The 14,182-nt window shown below is 47.7% G+C and overlaps 1 protein-coding gene across 2 annotated transcripts; it reads left to right on the top strand.

The window, feature by feature from the left end:
• Nucleotides 1-10,472: 10,472 nt before the first annotated feature.
• LOC119286586 (probably inactive leucine-rich repeat receptor-like protein kinase At5g48380) lies at nucleotides 10,473-13,894 on the top strand. Of its 2 annotated transcripts, none has more exons than XM_037565970.1 (3): nucleotides 10,473-10,806; nucleotides 11,321-12,193; nucleotides 12,608-13,894. In XM_037565970.1, exons 2-3 carry the CDS (start codon nucleotides 11,375-11,377, stop codon nucleotides 13,607-13,609), a joined length of 1,821 nt encoding a protein of 606 aa, XP_037421867.1. In that variant the 5' UTR covers nucleotides 10,473-10,806; nucleotides 11,321-11,374; the 3' UTR covers nucleotides 13,610-13,894. The 2 variants fall into 2 exon arrangements, with proteins under 2 accessions (XP_037421867.1, XP_037421868.1); XM_037565971.1 differs by having other exon boundaries at nucleotides 11,325-12,193.
• Nucleotides 13,895-14,182: the final 288 nt, after the last annotated feature.

Consider the following 14,182-nt stretch of genomic DNA (forward strand, 5'->3'; position numbering starts at 1 on the left):
GGCGGAGTCGCATGGCGGCGAGGCGGCCGGCGGCGATGGCCGGTAGCGGGCGGGGCGGCGCCCGCGGTTGAAGGCGGCGGGGCGACCGGGCCGGGCGGCGGAGATCCCGGGTGGCGGCGGCCCGATCTGGCCCGGGGCGGGCCCGATCTGGGCTCCCTCGGGCCCGACAGCGGGGAGGAGAGAGAAGGGCAGGTGGCGCGCGGGGATTGGCCTGGAGCGGCGACGGGGCGACTTGGCTTCTCCCCATTGGTGGGAGTGAGGTCGGCGCGGCGTGGACACGTCCGGCGGCGCGAGAGGAGGAGTTTTTAGGGTTCATCCGCGAAAATTTCGGGGATGGCCACATATTTATAGGTAGAGGGAGCTAGGAGAGTCCAAATGAGGTGCGGTTTTCGGCCACGCGATCGTGATCGAACGCTCTAGATGATGGAGAAGGCTTAGGTGGGTTTTGGGCCAAATTGGAGGGGTGTTGGGCTGCAACACACACGAGGCCTTTTCGGTCCCTCGGTTAACCGTTGGAGTATCAAACGAAGTCCAAATGGTACGAAACTTGACAGGCGATCTACCGGTAGTAAACCAAGGCCGCTTGGCAAGTCTCGGTCCAATCCGGAAATGTTTAATCCCCACACACGAAGAAAGGTAGAAATGACCACCGGAGGAGAACGAAGCGCCGGAATGCAAAACGGACAATGGGGAAAATGCTCGGATGCATGAGACGAACATGTATGCAAATGAAATGCACATGATGACATGAAAAGATGCAACACGCAAGCAAATGACATGGCAACAACAGCGAATAACTAGAGGACACCTGGCACATCGGTCTCGGGGCGTTACAACACTCCACCACTACGAGAGGATCTCGTCCCGAGATCTAGAATGGCACCGGAGGGACAAACGGAAGAGGAAGAGAAGAGGTAAAACTAAGTTGCTTCTTTGACAAACAAGTGAAACCAAAGAACCTTGAAAAGGTTAAACTATTTCGAGAAAGAATGCAACGAAGATGAACGAAGTTGAAAACACTCCGTTAGAAAAGAGGAACAAGGAAGAACAATTTCTTATAGCACTCCGATTGAAAAGAGATACAAGACTTGATAGGATGAAAATGATTTGAGCAAAGGGGCACAACGCTCCGGTTAAAAACAAGATAGAGAGGGAAAGAATGGTACAATTTGGGTAGCACTTCGACTGAAAATGGAAGGAACTGAACATGATCTTGACAAACAAGATGATGGGTTCAAGAGAGCAACAACACAAAGCCTCCGGAACGAAAGAATAGAAGATAGATAATTGAAATAGGAGAATGGAGAAGAAAATGCCAACTTCTGCCACAAAAGAGTTTGAAAAGGCATCTTTAGGAGAAGGGTCAAACGGAGTTGTTGGAAACACAACAACGAAAAGATAAGCTTGACATGGTCTTATGGAATACAGCTCAAATTATGAGGTAACAACCTGCCACTCACGGGAAGTAGAATTGGATTGGTATGAACAAATTGACGAGAAAGTATATCGCACCAGAAAGAATAAATGAAGAAATTGGATCATTTATAAGCACCATAGATATCAACAATCCTTAGAGAAAGCTTTAGGTGAAATATAACCCAAGGTAGCTCCAATGACGAGATTGATGGATTTAAAATACCTCATTCTTAATAACATGTGAATCATGAAACATGAACTCAAATTATCAAGAATGACATAATACCATCTCCAATGATACGGAAGAAAGGATTGCACTCCGGATAGCAAGAAGAAGAATGCTTGAGATCCTCTGAAAAGAATCTCGATGAATACTTTGAGAAAGAATTAAACCTTGAAGAACCATCATGTAGAACATCCATGAAGAACTCCGGTAACAAAAGGATAACGAGAAGAAAGAGAAGTCGAAAACACAAGGTGAATCCTTGCAATGATTAGATGGATCTTCGTGATGAAATAAATTGAGAGAGCTTGGAACTCTGGAAAAGAAAAGATAAAGCATCTCGAACTGAGAATATGGTATGATGAACCGCTCCGGAAAAAGAATTAAATCACTTGGATGAAACAATAATAAGAATTACATTATGCTTATCCTTCACCAATTAAATTGATGACAAGCAATGGATTTGGCATACTACTTATCCTCGAAGAAAGATTAAGATAGATATAGCGCAAACTTGAGAAAGTCTTCAACGATCCACCGGTAGAATTTGAAAAGCCCGAATGCATAGATATGATACACAAAGGAAGAAAACTCTTGCACGAACCACCGTAAGAAATGAAAATGAACGAAGTAGGGGTGAATCACCGGTAAGAATTAACAAATGAACGAAGGTGCTTGAGACAAACTAGATGCATGAGAACGAAGAGATCAAGAACTGATTAGAGGATATTTGATTGATGCACCGGCAAGATAGGAGAACGATAACTGACATCTGAGAATGAATAAACCTGAATAAATGGACTCCGGATAACAAACTGAGAAGACTCTTGAATTACTCTGGATAGGTGAAAAGAATTCTCACGATCAAAACAATTACCAGAGGTTGGCAACAAGATAGAATCACGAATCTTGAAGAGAATGGAGCAAGATTGAGAGAAAAATCTTCTTCGGTCTTCAAAAGTTGGAAAGACGATGAGTAACACCACCTTGAATTGTTTAGACACTCCGGAAGAATCAAAACGAAGAGGTTGAGTCAATGATGAAAAGATTTGGACAAATCTTGGAGAAGACATTTGACTGATGATAAATCATTCTTACGTCAAACTTCGAAATGGATTTGAGAATAACTCCGGTAGAAATTAGAATAGTCAGGTAAGATCCTGGGAAGAGACCTGTGGGTTAGGGCCCACTCAAAGAAACACCGTTGAACGATTCAAAAGAGAGAAAGCACCGGTTGAATTAAAAGACTTGCAAGAGAGAACGTCCTCGAAGATATTGAATAACTGCAGAGTGGAAACACGAATCTTCGAGATATCTTGAGCACTCCGGAACAATTGAATAGGGAGAAGAGGGATGAATATGAGGTGCACCGGCATGAGAAAACATTTGAAATACGGAAAAGAATATGAACAACACCGAAAGCTTGAATTGGATCCACCGGAGAAGAAAAAGCAAATGTTAGTATCTTCATGAGAATCACCGGATAAGAACATTGAAGGAAAAGAATGGAGAGACTTCACATCAATAAGATGGATACTTGATTAAGAAATCTTAGTCCTTGAAGAAAAACAAAGGGAGGGAGGGTGGGAAAAACAAAGACAACTTTGAGACGGATGAAACAAACACCGTTGAGAAGAACTGATAATTGATCTTGCAGATGTTGAAAAGATCGGATCCACTTGAAGAGAAAACACGCCAGTTGAAAAGGATTGACATGAAAATCTCGATTATCATGAGGATTGGTATTCACATTGGAGTATGAGAACACCATTTGGGGAAGGTATGGAATCAACTCTTGACTTCGAAGCAACTCGAATACCACAACTCAAAACAAAAACAAAGGATTGGCTTGCGGAATAAGCCGGAACAAACATATGATAGAGATTTCGTCCGAAGTTTTCGTGGTGGGGCCTACACGGGCTCGATCGTACAGCACCATCATGTACAAGGCAGTGCACATGACATACGAAGCGTCCCCGAGTCGGCATAGCCAAGGACTCTTTAAGACACAATGAGACCACTGTAAAACCAACCGTGAATAGGCGGACCACTACACGTCAAACCCCAATTTCATATCATACATCTGTCAGAAAGATATCCTACGAGCTACTTGAATTCCCACCTATGAAACTCCCGAACCTTTCCGGTTATGCAATTAGGTGTTGAGGATACAGGGGAAGCATAATATCTCACTCAAACTAGCAAATCCTACATCCAGCTGTATCCATCCTTCAACACATAACCAAGAAACCTTCGGAAATCATCTACCTCAACCTTCGAAAAGCATCTGTTATACGAGTTATGGCAATACTCCCGAACTCTCGCCCCAGTACTGGGTGGCGTCGAGGTTATCTCACCAACGAACTGCATAAAAGAGATTTTCGATGTCGGCGAAACTAAACTCAGGTATTCCAGAACTGCAGCGATAAAATTGTGAGGACAACACCTCAGAGCTCAACTCCCCGGGACACTGCCACAAAACCCCTGCCAGGAGGCACCAAGACAATGTTCTCGTCACAAAACCATCGGAACAATTTCAAGATACTCGCGTGATCCTAAAAAAAAATTTAGTGAAATTTGAGAAGAGAAGAGTCAAAACTCTACGTCAGGATGCCTTACCAGAGCGATGAAGGGACTGGGGAGTAAAAAGAATTCCTAAACTCTCCGATATATAATTCCTAAATGACTCAAAACATTTTTTTCTAGACTCAACAACGGCTGCTAAATACGATCAAGCAGTGGGGGCTCCTAAGGTCGGGGAAGGCTCTGATACCAACTTATAACACCCTCGATGCGACTATAGCTCCCACGTGTCGAGGCACGACTTAGAGACATAATCGCATTGAAGGCATATGTCGCAAGTTAGGCAATCTTCACAACATCTCATGTAATATAAATAATAAAGGGGAGATAATATAGTTGGCTTACACTCGCCACGTCAATCAAGTACATAAATAACATTACATCATCCAAACACTCATGGCCCGACTACGGCGCCAAAATAAAAGAGAACCCAACATGCGACAACGGTCCCGTTCACCCCCAACTGGGCACCACTACTGATCATCGGGAAAGGAAACATAGTAACGTTGAGAGTCTTCGTCGAACTCCCACTTGAGCTCATATGCGTCTCCTGGAGCGGAATCATCAGGCCCTGCATCTGGTGTAATAGTAATCTGTGAGCCACAGGGACTCAGCAATCTCGCACCCTCGCGATCAAGACTATTTAAGCTTATAGGTATGGCAAGGTAAGAATATGTGGAGCTGCAGCAAGCGACTAGCATATATGGTGGCTAACTAATTCGTAAAAGAGAGCGAGAAGAAGAGGCAAAGCGCGAGCGAGAAACTAGAGAGCAACATGCGCAAACATTACTCCAACACCGTGTCCACTTCCCAGACTCCGCCGAGAAGAGGCCATCACGGTAACACACTCAGTTGATTCATTTTAATTAAGTTAAGGTTCAAGTTATCTACAACCGGACATTAACAAATTCCCATCTTCCCATAATCGCGGGCACGGCTTTCGAAAGTTCAAATCCCTGCAGGGGAGTCCCAACTTAGCCCATGACAAGCTCTCACGGTCAACGAAGGAATAGACCTCCTCCCAAGACGTTCCGATCAGACTCGGTATCTCGGTTACTCAAGACACTTCGACAGGTTAAAACAAGACCAGCAACACCGCCCGAATATGCCGACAAATCCCGATAGGAGCTACACATATCTCTTTCTCAGGGCACACTCAGATGAGCGCTCCTTACAACTAAAACCAAACCTCGAGTTTCCCCGAGGAGGCGATGCACATGACTCTAGTTTGGACCAACACTCAGAGGAGCACTGACCCGGGGGGGTTTAAAATAAGATGACCCTTGAGTCTGCAGAACCCAAGGGAAAGAAAAGGCTAGGTGGAAAATGGTAAGACCAATGTTGGGCATTGCTGGAAAAGCTTTAATCAAGGCGAAATATCAAGGGGTTCCCATTATAACCCAACCGCGTAAGGAACGCAAAATCCAGGAACATAACACCGATATGACGGAAACTAGGGCGGCAAGAGTGGAACAAAACACTAGGCGAGAGGCCGAGCCTTCCACCCTTTACCAAGTATATATATGCATTAAGATAGCAAGACAATATAATGATATCCCAACAAGTAGATAAATGTTCCAACAAGGAACGGCCTTCAATCTTCACCTGCAACTAGCAATGCTATAAGAGGGGCTGAGCAAAGCGGTAACATAGCCAATCAACGGTTTGCTAGGACATGGTGGGTTAGAGGCTTGACATGGCAATTTGGGAGGCTTGAAAGCAAGTGGTAGGCATCGTAGCATTGGCATAGCAAAAGAGCGAGCAAACTAGCATAGCAAAGATAGTAGTGATTTCGAGGGTATGATCATCTTGCCTGCACAGTTGTCAGAGTTGACTGGATCCTCGAAAGCAAACTCAACGGGCTCCTTGTTAGCGAACTCGTCTCCCGGCTCTACCCAAACAAGACAAACAAGCAACAATGATACAATCAACCACGTGCAAGACCAAGCAATATGATGCAATGATGATATGCTATGCGGAATGCGATGCGGGATGCAAAATGCAAGATATGACAGGAAATGCATGAACCTGGACTCAACTTGGAAAACCAAGTGTGCCACTGGAAAGGAGAGATGAAATCGCTTGAAAACGATATAAAGAACGCCGGAATCGGAGTTACGGTTTGGAAATGGCAAGCGATTCAAATATGACACCGGTCTGCGATTTACAGCAAGTAGCCATCTAAATGCAATGAGATGAACATGCTACAGCAACCAAACATGACAAAAAATACATGGCAGGGATGCATTCAAGATGCTTAACAAAAGTCTAGCACTGAGCTACGGCCAATTCATCCATTAACAGGTTCAAACAAGCATGGCAAAAATGCATATGGCAAACAGATCTCAGACTTAGTGAAATTAACACTAGCCTGGAATTTCAGATCAGATAGCACTCTTCGGAGCAACAAAACTACATGCTACAGGACCTGAACATGGCAAAGTAAAGCATGGCATGGAGCTACTCAAAGAGATTAACAAAAGTCCCTTAGTGACCTTGAGCCAAAAGGGATCAGAGAATACTATTGCAAGCACGTGAACATAGCAAAAACATAATCAGTTTTCAGACTTAGTGAAAAACTGGAACATGCTGAAAACAGATATCAAGTAGGCATGTTTACGAGCTCGATGCACTCACTATGGTGCAAGTCATGGCAAGACAAGCATACACCCATCAAGAAGGCACAAAATGCAAGCTAGACATGGCAAGAACAATAGCATTGCATGAACGGATCAACTACAACATCATCGGCAAAATTGCAAACAAGTTGACAATCTGCCCAGATTCACAAAGTAGCAAAAGTAGAGCTCGATTGACTCAAGCTAGGGTGCTCCATAATTGCAAACAAAGACATGGATGGATAGAGCACTACAAGATTAACAAAACATACTTACTGATCATCTACAAAAGAGGCATGGATCACTAGGAAACAACATGAACATATGGCATCATGAGATAAACAGCTCAAGGACTTAGTGGAAATGCTAATTCCCTGAAAACAGAATTACTAAGTGCACCACTTTGCAAGCTTGCACTAGTCACCACACACATCACAAAAATACATGGGTTGCACCTCTAAAAATATGACAAAACCCTTAACAAAACATATGTAGAGCATTAGGGAATATCATGCACACATTAATCATGGCAAAAAATGACAAAAAGCTAAACGGAGTAGCAGATCTGACAATTATGTCAAGTAGCCCTCTTCTAACAGCATTTCGGGCATCAAGATGAGCTCAAATGAAAATGATGCAATGGAATGAAATGATGTACTCTCTGAGATGAACATTTTGATATGCTATATGCATGAATCGGAGCTACGGATGCAAAGTTACGATGCGATGAACAGAGGCACATGGATCTGGGAATTCCGAGGACTTAGAAGAAATTTATACCCTGTGCAAAAAGTCAACGGGACGAGGATATCCCGGGACGGAGGGATTCGGGCGGCGCGAGGTTGTTTGGTTCGGGACCGGGTGGATCTCATCCCACCCGACCAGATCTGGGACGGGGCGGCGGCCGGGTCCGACGAGGTCGCCGGAGGACTCCGGTGAGGGCGGGGCGGCGCCGAGGTGGTGATGGAGCTCGGCCAGGGCGGCGGGGGTCACCGGAGGCGGCGGTTGAGGTCGGAGGAGGCGGCGGCCTGCTTGGGCGGCGCGGTGGCGGAGTCCGGCGAGGCGCGGGCTGGCGGCGAGCGGCGGCGGAGTCGCATGGCGGCGAGGAGGCCGGCGGCGATGGCCGGTAGCGGGCGGGGCGGCGCCCGCGGTTGAAGGCGGCGGGGCGACCGGGCCGGGCGGCGGAGATCCCGGGTGGCGGCGGCCCGATCTGGCCCGGGGCGGGCCCGATCTGGGCTCCCTCGGGCCCGACGGCGGGGAGGAGAGAGAAGGGCAGGTGGCGCGCGGGGATTGGCCTGGAGCGGCGGCGGGGCGATGTGGCGGCTCCCCATTGGTGGGAGTGAGGTCGGCGCGGCGTGGACACGTCCGGCGGCGCGAGAGGAGGAGTTTTTAGGGTTCATCCGCGAAAATTTCGGGGATGGCCACATATTTATAGGTAGAGGGAGCTAGGAGAGTCCAAATGAGGTGCGGTTTTCGGCCACGCGATCGTGATCGAACGCTCTAGATGATGGAGAAGGCTTAGGTGGGTTTTGGGCCAAATTGGAGGGGTGTTGGGCTGCAACACACACGAGGCCTTTTCGGTCCCTCGGTTAACCGTTGGAGTATCAAACGAAGTCCAAATGGTACGAAACTTGACAGGCGGTCTACCGGTAGTAAACCAAGGCCGCTTGGCAAGTCTCGGTCCAATCCGGAAATGTTTAATCCCCACACACGACGAAAGGTAGAAATGACCACCGGAGAAAAACGAAGCGCCGGAATGCAAAACGGATAACGGGGAAAATGCTCGGATGCATGAGACGAACATGTATGCAAATGAAATACACATGATGACATAAAAAGATGCAACACGCAAGCAAATGACATGGCAACAACAGCGAATAACTAGAGGACACCTGGCACATCGGTCTCGGGGCGTTACACGCCGCCATGATGACGAGGCCGGGAGCTCCTCCCTCCATCCGCCAGTGGAGGAGTGGCGCAAAGTGCAGGCGTGGGAGCGCGATGCGCTCTCCCCCAGCCGTGGCCAGGGGGCTTGGCAGAACTTCGACCGCATCCATAAGATCTTCTGGTCGGCGACCAAGCGCCTATGGTAGGCGAGGCACGCGTTCTTCGAGGCGAAGGAGGCGGTCGCTACTGGAGAAGAAGGTGTCACGGCGCGGCTGGAGGTGGCGAAGGAGGAGTACGACTACGCCTTCGTCCAACTCTTTGATGTAGTACCATCTCGTCATCAAGAAGGATGGTCATGAATAGTTAGGTTTAGATTTTAAATCTCGTATGTGCCAAGTTTGTGATGAACTCTGGCTTAATTCCACCGAAGTATCGTGGCGGGAGTAGCTTGTTTAAATTATACAATACACTTTACGTCTGTTTATAAATGCGATATGTTACTCACTATGTGACCAGTCTAAGAGCATCTACAATCGGGCGTCCCAAACCCGTCTTATACACCCAAACAGGTCGCCCGGTCACTGACCGTTTTCTGATCCAGACGGGCCCCTCAAACGGGCCTCAAATGCCCGGGCTGACTCGCACTCCTCATATCCAGCCCAAATATGGGGTCGGGGTGGATATGGGGCGCCCGGGCACGCCCGCCAAGTAGGACTGACGAAGTGGTCCCACGTGTGGCTCGTCCGGAAACCCGGTGATCCGACGGATGCCTCCTTCGTCGCGGCGGTGTGAACGCCGCGTGGTGCCGCTCCGGGTCGCCGCCCGAGAGCAAATCCTCCTATTTAATCCGGTCAGAGTCCCGCAACCCTAGTCCATCCACCTCCCCCGCTCTGTGCCACCTGTCCGAGCCCATCCACCTCATTCGTCTCCCGCTCCGACGTTCTACCCACGCTCCGGCGCTTTCCCACACTCAGACGGTTCGCCATGGTCTGGACGAAGATCTCCTACTACGCAATGCTCACGTTGGAGCGCTGCCGAGATCCAGTAGAAGATCAGGACGAGAAAATTTGCGCGCACCGCCCGCATCGCTGCCAGGCTGCCTCCGGACTCGCCAGAGCCGGAGGAGGAGCAGTCGGGGTAAGAGGAGGAGGAGGAGATGACTCTGATGGAGGTGGAGGAGCCTGACCAGCAGGTGCCGGCCATCAACTAGGAGCGGGTGGATGCAGAGTTCGCCATCGCCCAGTCCGACGAGATGGCGGAGCAGCAGGCCATCCTGGAGTCCATTCAGGATGAGCCCTATGTGGAGACCAACCGAACGTTCCTCCGGCAGAAGCAGGCGGAGTCCGTCGCGCTCTTCGCCGAGCTTGACGTGAAGATAGAGGCGGAGGAGGCCGGAGCAGAGCAGCTGGAGGAGCCGGAGCTGCAGCTGCCGCCCATACTACCGGAGCTGGGCATGGAGATCGTCGTGATCTTCAACAAGAAGTAACTAGGATCGATGTAGTATGTAGGTTCTATTTTTTTTGCATGTCTTTGTATGGATATAAGAATCTAGTATAAGATGTTCGGATGCAAGAAGTAAAATTTGAGGCATGCCTGGTCGGACGCGTGCGTGAACGTTTGAGAGGTCATATTTGTCATACGTGGGTGTAGATGCTCTTATTACTTCTGTGAAATTTCCCAGTTCTCCTTCCGCTCATGGACCAGTATAGGTGGTCCAAATCCACCGACCGACCAGTGAGCCCCAGTCCTGCACTCCCTCAGAAAAAAAAAAGCACTCCCGTCACCATAGTCCAGTCCACGCTCCGGCTCCACCCTCGAAACCTCGAACCACGCCGCCGCCCCACTCCGACTTCCACCCCCAAACACGCTCGCCGACCGCGACCGGGAGGCGCCGGGATCCACGGGGAGCTCCACCGCCCCGTGCTTGACCGGTAAGTTTGACGGCCGGCTGGCTGACAACGACGGCGAGGCTGCAGCGAGATCGACGATCGGCTCGGCTCTGCTGGGCTGGCCGCGACGGCGAGCTCGCGACACGGGATCGGTTGGCGGCCGCGACGCTAACGACGGCGGGACGCTGAGGTAACCTTCATCCGCGCTCTCACCGTTCCCGGCCACTGCCAGCAACTCAGCTTCCACCCTCCGCTTTGCTGCGGCCGGTCAAACGCCCCCGTACCGATTTCACTTTCCCCTGATTCGTTTCCATGTTCTGTGCCGCGGGCAGCCAAATCCGAGTCTCGCTGCAGCCCTCGACTTCTGTCCGTTAGATGGATCCGTGAGCGGCAAATTTGGTTTGCCAACGCGTTGTTCTGATCCAGATTCCTTTTATGGAGTTTTGCCTTCCACTGATCTCCATGTAGTGTGCATCTTAATTAAGTAGGGCAAGTATTAATTATGATGTGCTCATTCGGATACATTAATGCTAGGGTCATTGGTTATCTTTTCTGGTTATAGTTTAATGCTTGTGCATTGCTAAAATCAGTATGCTCTGTTGGGATTTACTCCCTCCGTAAAGAAATATGAGAGCGTTTAGATCATGTTTGGGTTACAAATATCTTGCCAAGATTTTCATTGTTTGTCGCATGTTTCATTTTAGGCAGTGAGCAGGCTTCATGGTAAACTCTCGACGTTGAAGCAGAGAGTACACTAGATGGCCATTCAGTGGTTGTATGCTGCTCTGGTCCAAATCCTTCTCTGCCTTGTGCTCTGCCAGCCATGCTATGGCACAGTAACTGACATCCAATGCCTGAAGAGGGTGAAGGCATCAGTTGATCCAAACAACAAGTTGCATTGGACATTTGATGACAACAAAGAAGGATCCATATGCACTTTTAACGGCGTGGAGTGCTGGCATCCTAATGAAAACCGGATTCTTTCTCTTCGGCTTAGCAGCATGGATCTGAAGGGCCAATTCCCTGATGGACTGGAGAACTGTAGTAGCATGACTTCGCTGGATCTATCAAGCAACAGCCTTTCGGGGCCAATCCCTGCTGACATCTCAAAACGGCTTCCATACATTACAAACATTGATCTCTCATATAATAGCTTCTCAGGGGAGATTCCAGAATCGCTAGCTAACTGCACCTATCTCAATGTTGTCAGTTTACAAAATAACAAGTTGACTGGAGCAATCCCAGGGCAGTTTGCTGGTCTTTCTCGCTTAACCGAGTTTAATGTTGCTAACAATAAATTGTCAGGCCAGATCCCATCATCTTTGAGCAAATTCTCATCATCCAATTTCGTAAATCAAGACCTCTGTGGGAAACCTTTGAGCGGTGATTGCACTGCCTCTTCAAGCAGTCGTACAGGGGTGATTGCTGGTTCTGCTGTTGCTGGTGCAGTCATCACTTTAATCATTGTTGGTGTGATTTTATTCATTTTCTTGCGGAAAATGCCTGCCAGAAAGAAGGAAAAGGACCTGGAAGAAAATAAGTGGGCGAAGTCTATCAAGGGAGCAAAAGGAGTGAAGGTATGCCACCCCACCCACCCCACCCCACCCACGGGATCTTGAGATGCTATTTTAGTTTTGTATTTATATTTTTTTAATAAATGTTAGCCGTCCTTTGTTTCTAACTGACAAAATCTGCCGCATCTTGTCCCACAAAAAGATGTTTCATCTTTGTGAAGATCCAGAACTGGAGATACCAAATTATCAGTATCTATTCTTATCAGATTAATGTTTTTGCGAAATACAAAAGCAGAATATTCTTATACATATATCTTTTGCCTTGAAAAATAACCTGTATCATGTTTAACTAGAAGTATAGCTGTCAGCCATTTATTTGAAGCACCGGACGTATCGAAAACATGACTTATCAGCTTAGGCATACAAACTTTTGGTTGGCTACATTGTCACATGCGTTTCTGTAAATTCTCATTACAGGTATCAATGTTTGAGAAATCAGTCTCAAAGATGAAATTGAATGATCTGATGAAGGCAACAGGTGATTTTACCAAGGAAAACATTATTGGAACTGTTCATTCCGGAACTATGTACAAAGCTACACTTCCTGATGGTTCATTCCTTGCTATCAAGAGGTTGCAAGATACTCAGCATTCAGAGAGCCAATTCACATCCGAGATGTCAACATTGGGAAGCGCTAGGCAACGCAACTTAGTTCCACTATTAGGTTACTGCATTGCTAAGAAAGAGAGGCTCTTGGTGTACAAGTACATGCCCAAGGGTTCACTCTATGATCAACTGCACCATGGAGGCAGTGATAGAGAGGCTCTGGCATGGCCGTTGAGGCTAAAAATTGCCATTGGGGCTGGTAAAGGGTTGGCGTGGCTTCATCACAGTTGCAACCCCCGCATTCTTCACCGCAATATTAGCTCCAAGTGCATACTACTTGATGATGACTATGAGCCTAAGATTTCAGATTTTGGCCTGGCAAGGCTTATGAATCCAATCGACACCCACCTGAGCACATTCGTCAATGGCGAGTTCGGCGACTTGGGTTATGTAGCTCCTGAGTACACGCACACCCTTGTCGCCACGCCAAAAGGGGATGTCTATAGTTTTGGTGTAGTCTTGCTTGAACTGGTCACCGGTGAAGTGCCCACGCGTGTATCAAAGGCCCCAGAAAATTTCAAAGGGAGTTTGGTAGATTGGATAACATACCTATCAAACAACTCTATACTTCAAGATGCAGTGGACAAGTCCATGATCGGAAAGGACAATGACGCCGAGCTGCTTCAAGTTCTGAAGGTCGCCTGTTCCTGCGTGCTTTCTGCTCCAAAGGAAAGACCTACAATGTTTGAAGTGTACCAGCTTCTGAGGGCTGTTGGGGAGAAATACCATTTTAGCGCCGCTGATGATGAACTGGCGCTCCGACCGCAGGATGCAGACTCTAAGAAGCTGGATGAGCTTATTGTGGCGAAATAGACGGGTCTGTCTGGTACGTTGATGCTGGGTGTTTGTTGTATCTTGTGAATGGTCAGGTTGAGATGGTAGTAATGTACTACTACTATCTGGACTCCTTCGCTAGCTAGCGAAACCATCGGAAGCTCAATCAATGTGCATGGTCCTGGAAATAGCATGTTGTTGTAAGATGTGTATGACTTGTGAGTTCCACGTTATAGCATGTTGTTGTAAGATGTGTATGACTTGTTGTAAGATTATGTAATTGATCCTGACGTTTTTGTAGAAGCACGTAGTTTGCAGTGCTCAGTTTGATGTGCTCTTTAGCATTTTTTTTCCTTATTGTTACTATTTGCTTATGAATTCGCTACTTTTTACAAAGGGGGTGCAATGGTGATGGTGCCTATCCCTGAACTGCCCTAGGTCTATAAACTTGAAAGTTACTCCCTCCGTTCACTAACTTCTTTTTTCTGAATCGGATGAAAGTTACTGCCCTAGGACTCCTCTTTGGTACTCCCAGGAGTATGTACTCCCATGCTTAGTGGATAAGGTTTGTTGGATGAAAGTGCACCCATTAGCAACAACCCAACGACCTGA

This window comes from Triticum dicoccoides, chromosome 4A, assembly GCF_002162155.2.
Source record: "Triticum dicoccoides isolate Atlit2015 ecotype Zavitan chromosome 4A, WEW_v2.0, whole genome shotgun sequence".
In the NCBI taxonomy this organism is placed as follows: domain Eukaryota; kingdom Viridiplantae; phylum Streptophyta; class Magnoliopsida; order Poales; family Poaceae; genus Triticum; species Triticum dicoccoides.

Excerpts from the sequence above, each read along its gene's own strand:
- LOC119286586 (XM_037565970.1), top strand. The coding sequence starts at position 11,375 with ATGGCCATTCAGTGGTTGTATGCTGCTCTGGTCCAAATCCTTCTCTGC. Across the intron at positions 12,194-12,607 it reads AGGGAGCAAAAGGAGTGAAG|GTATCAATGTTTGAGAAATC; the intron begins GTATGCCACCCC and ends TTCTCATTACAG.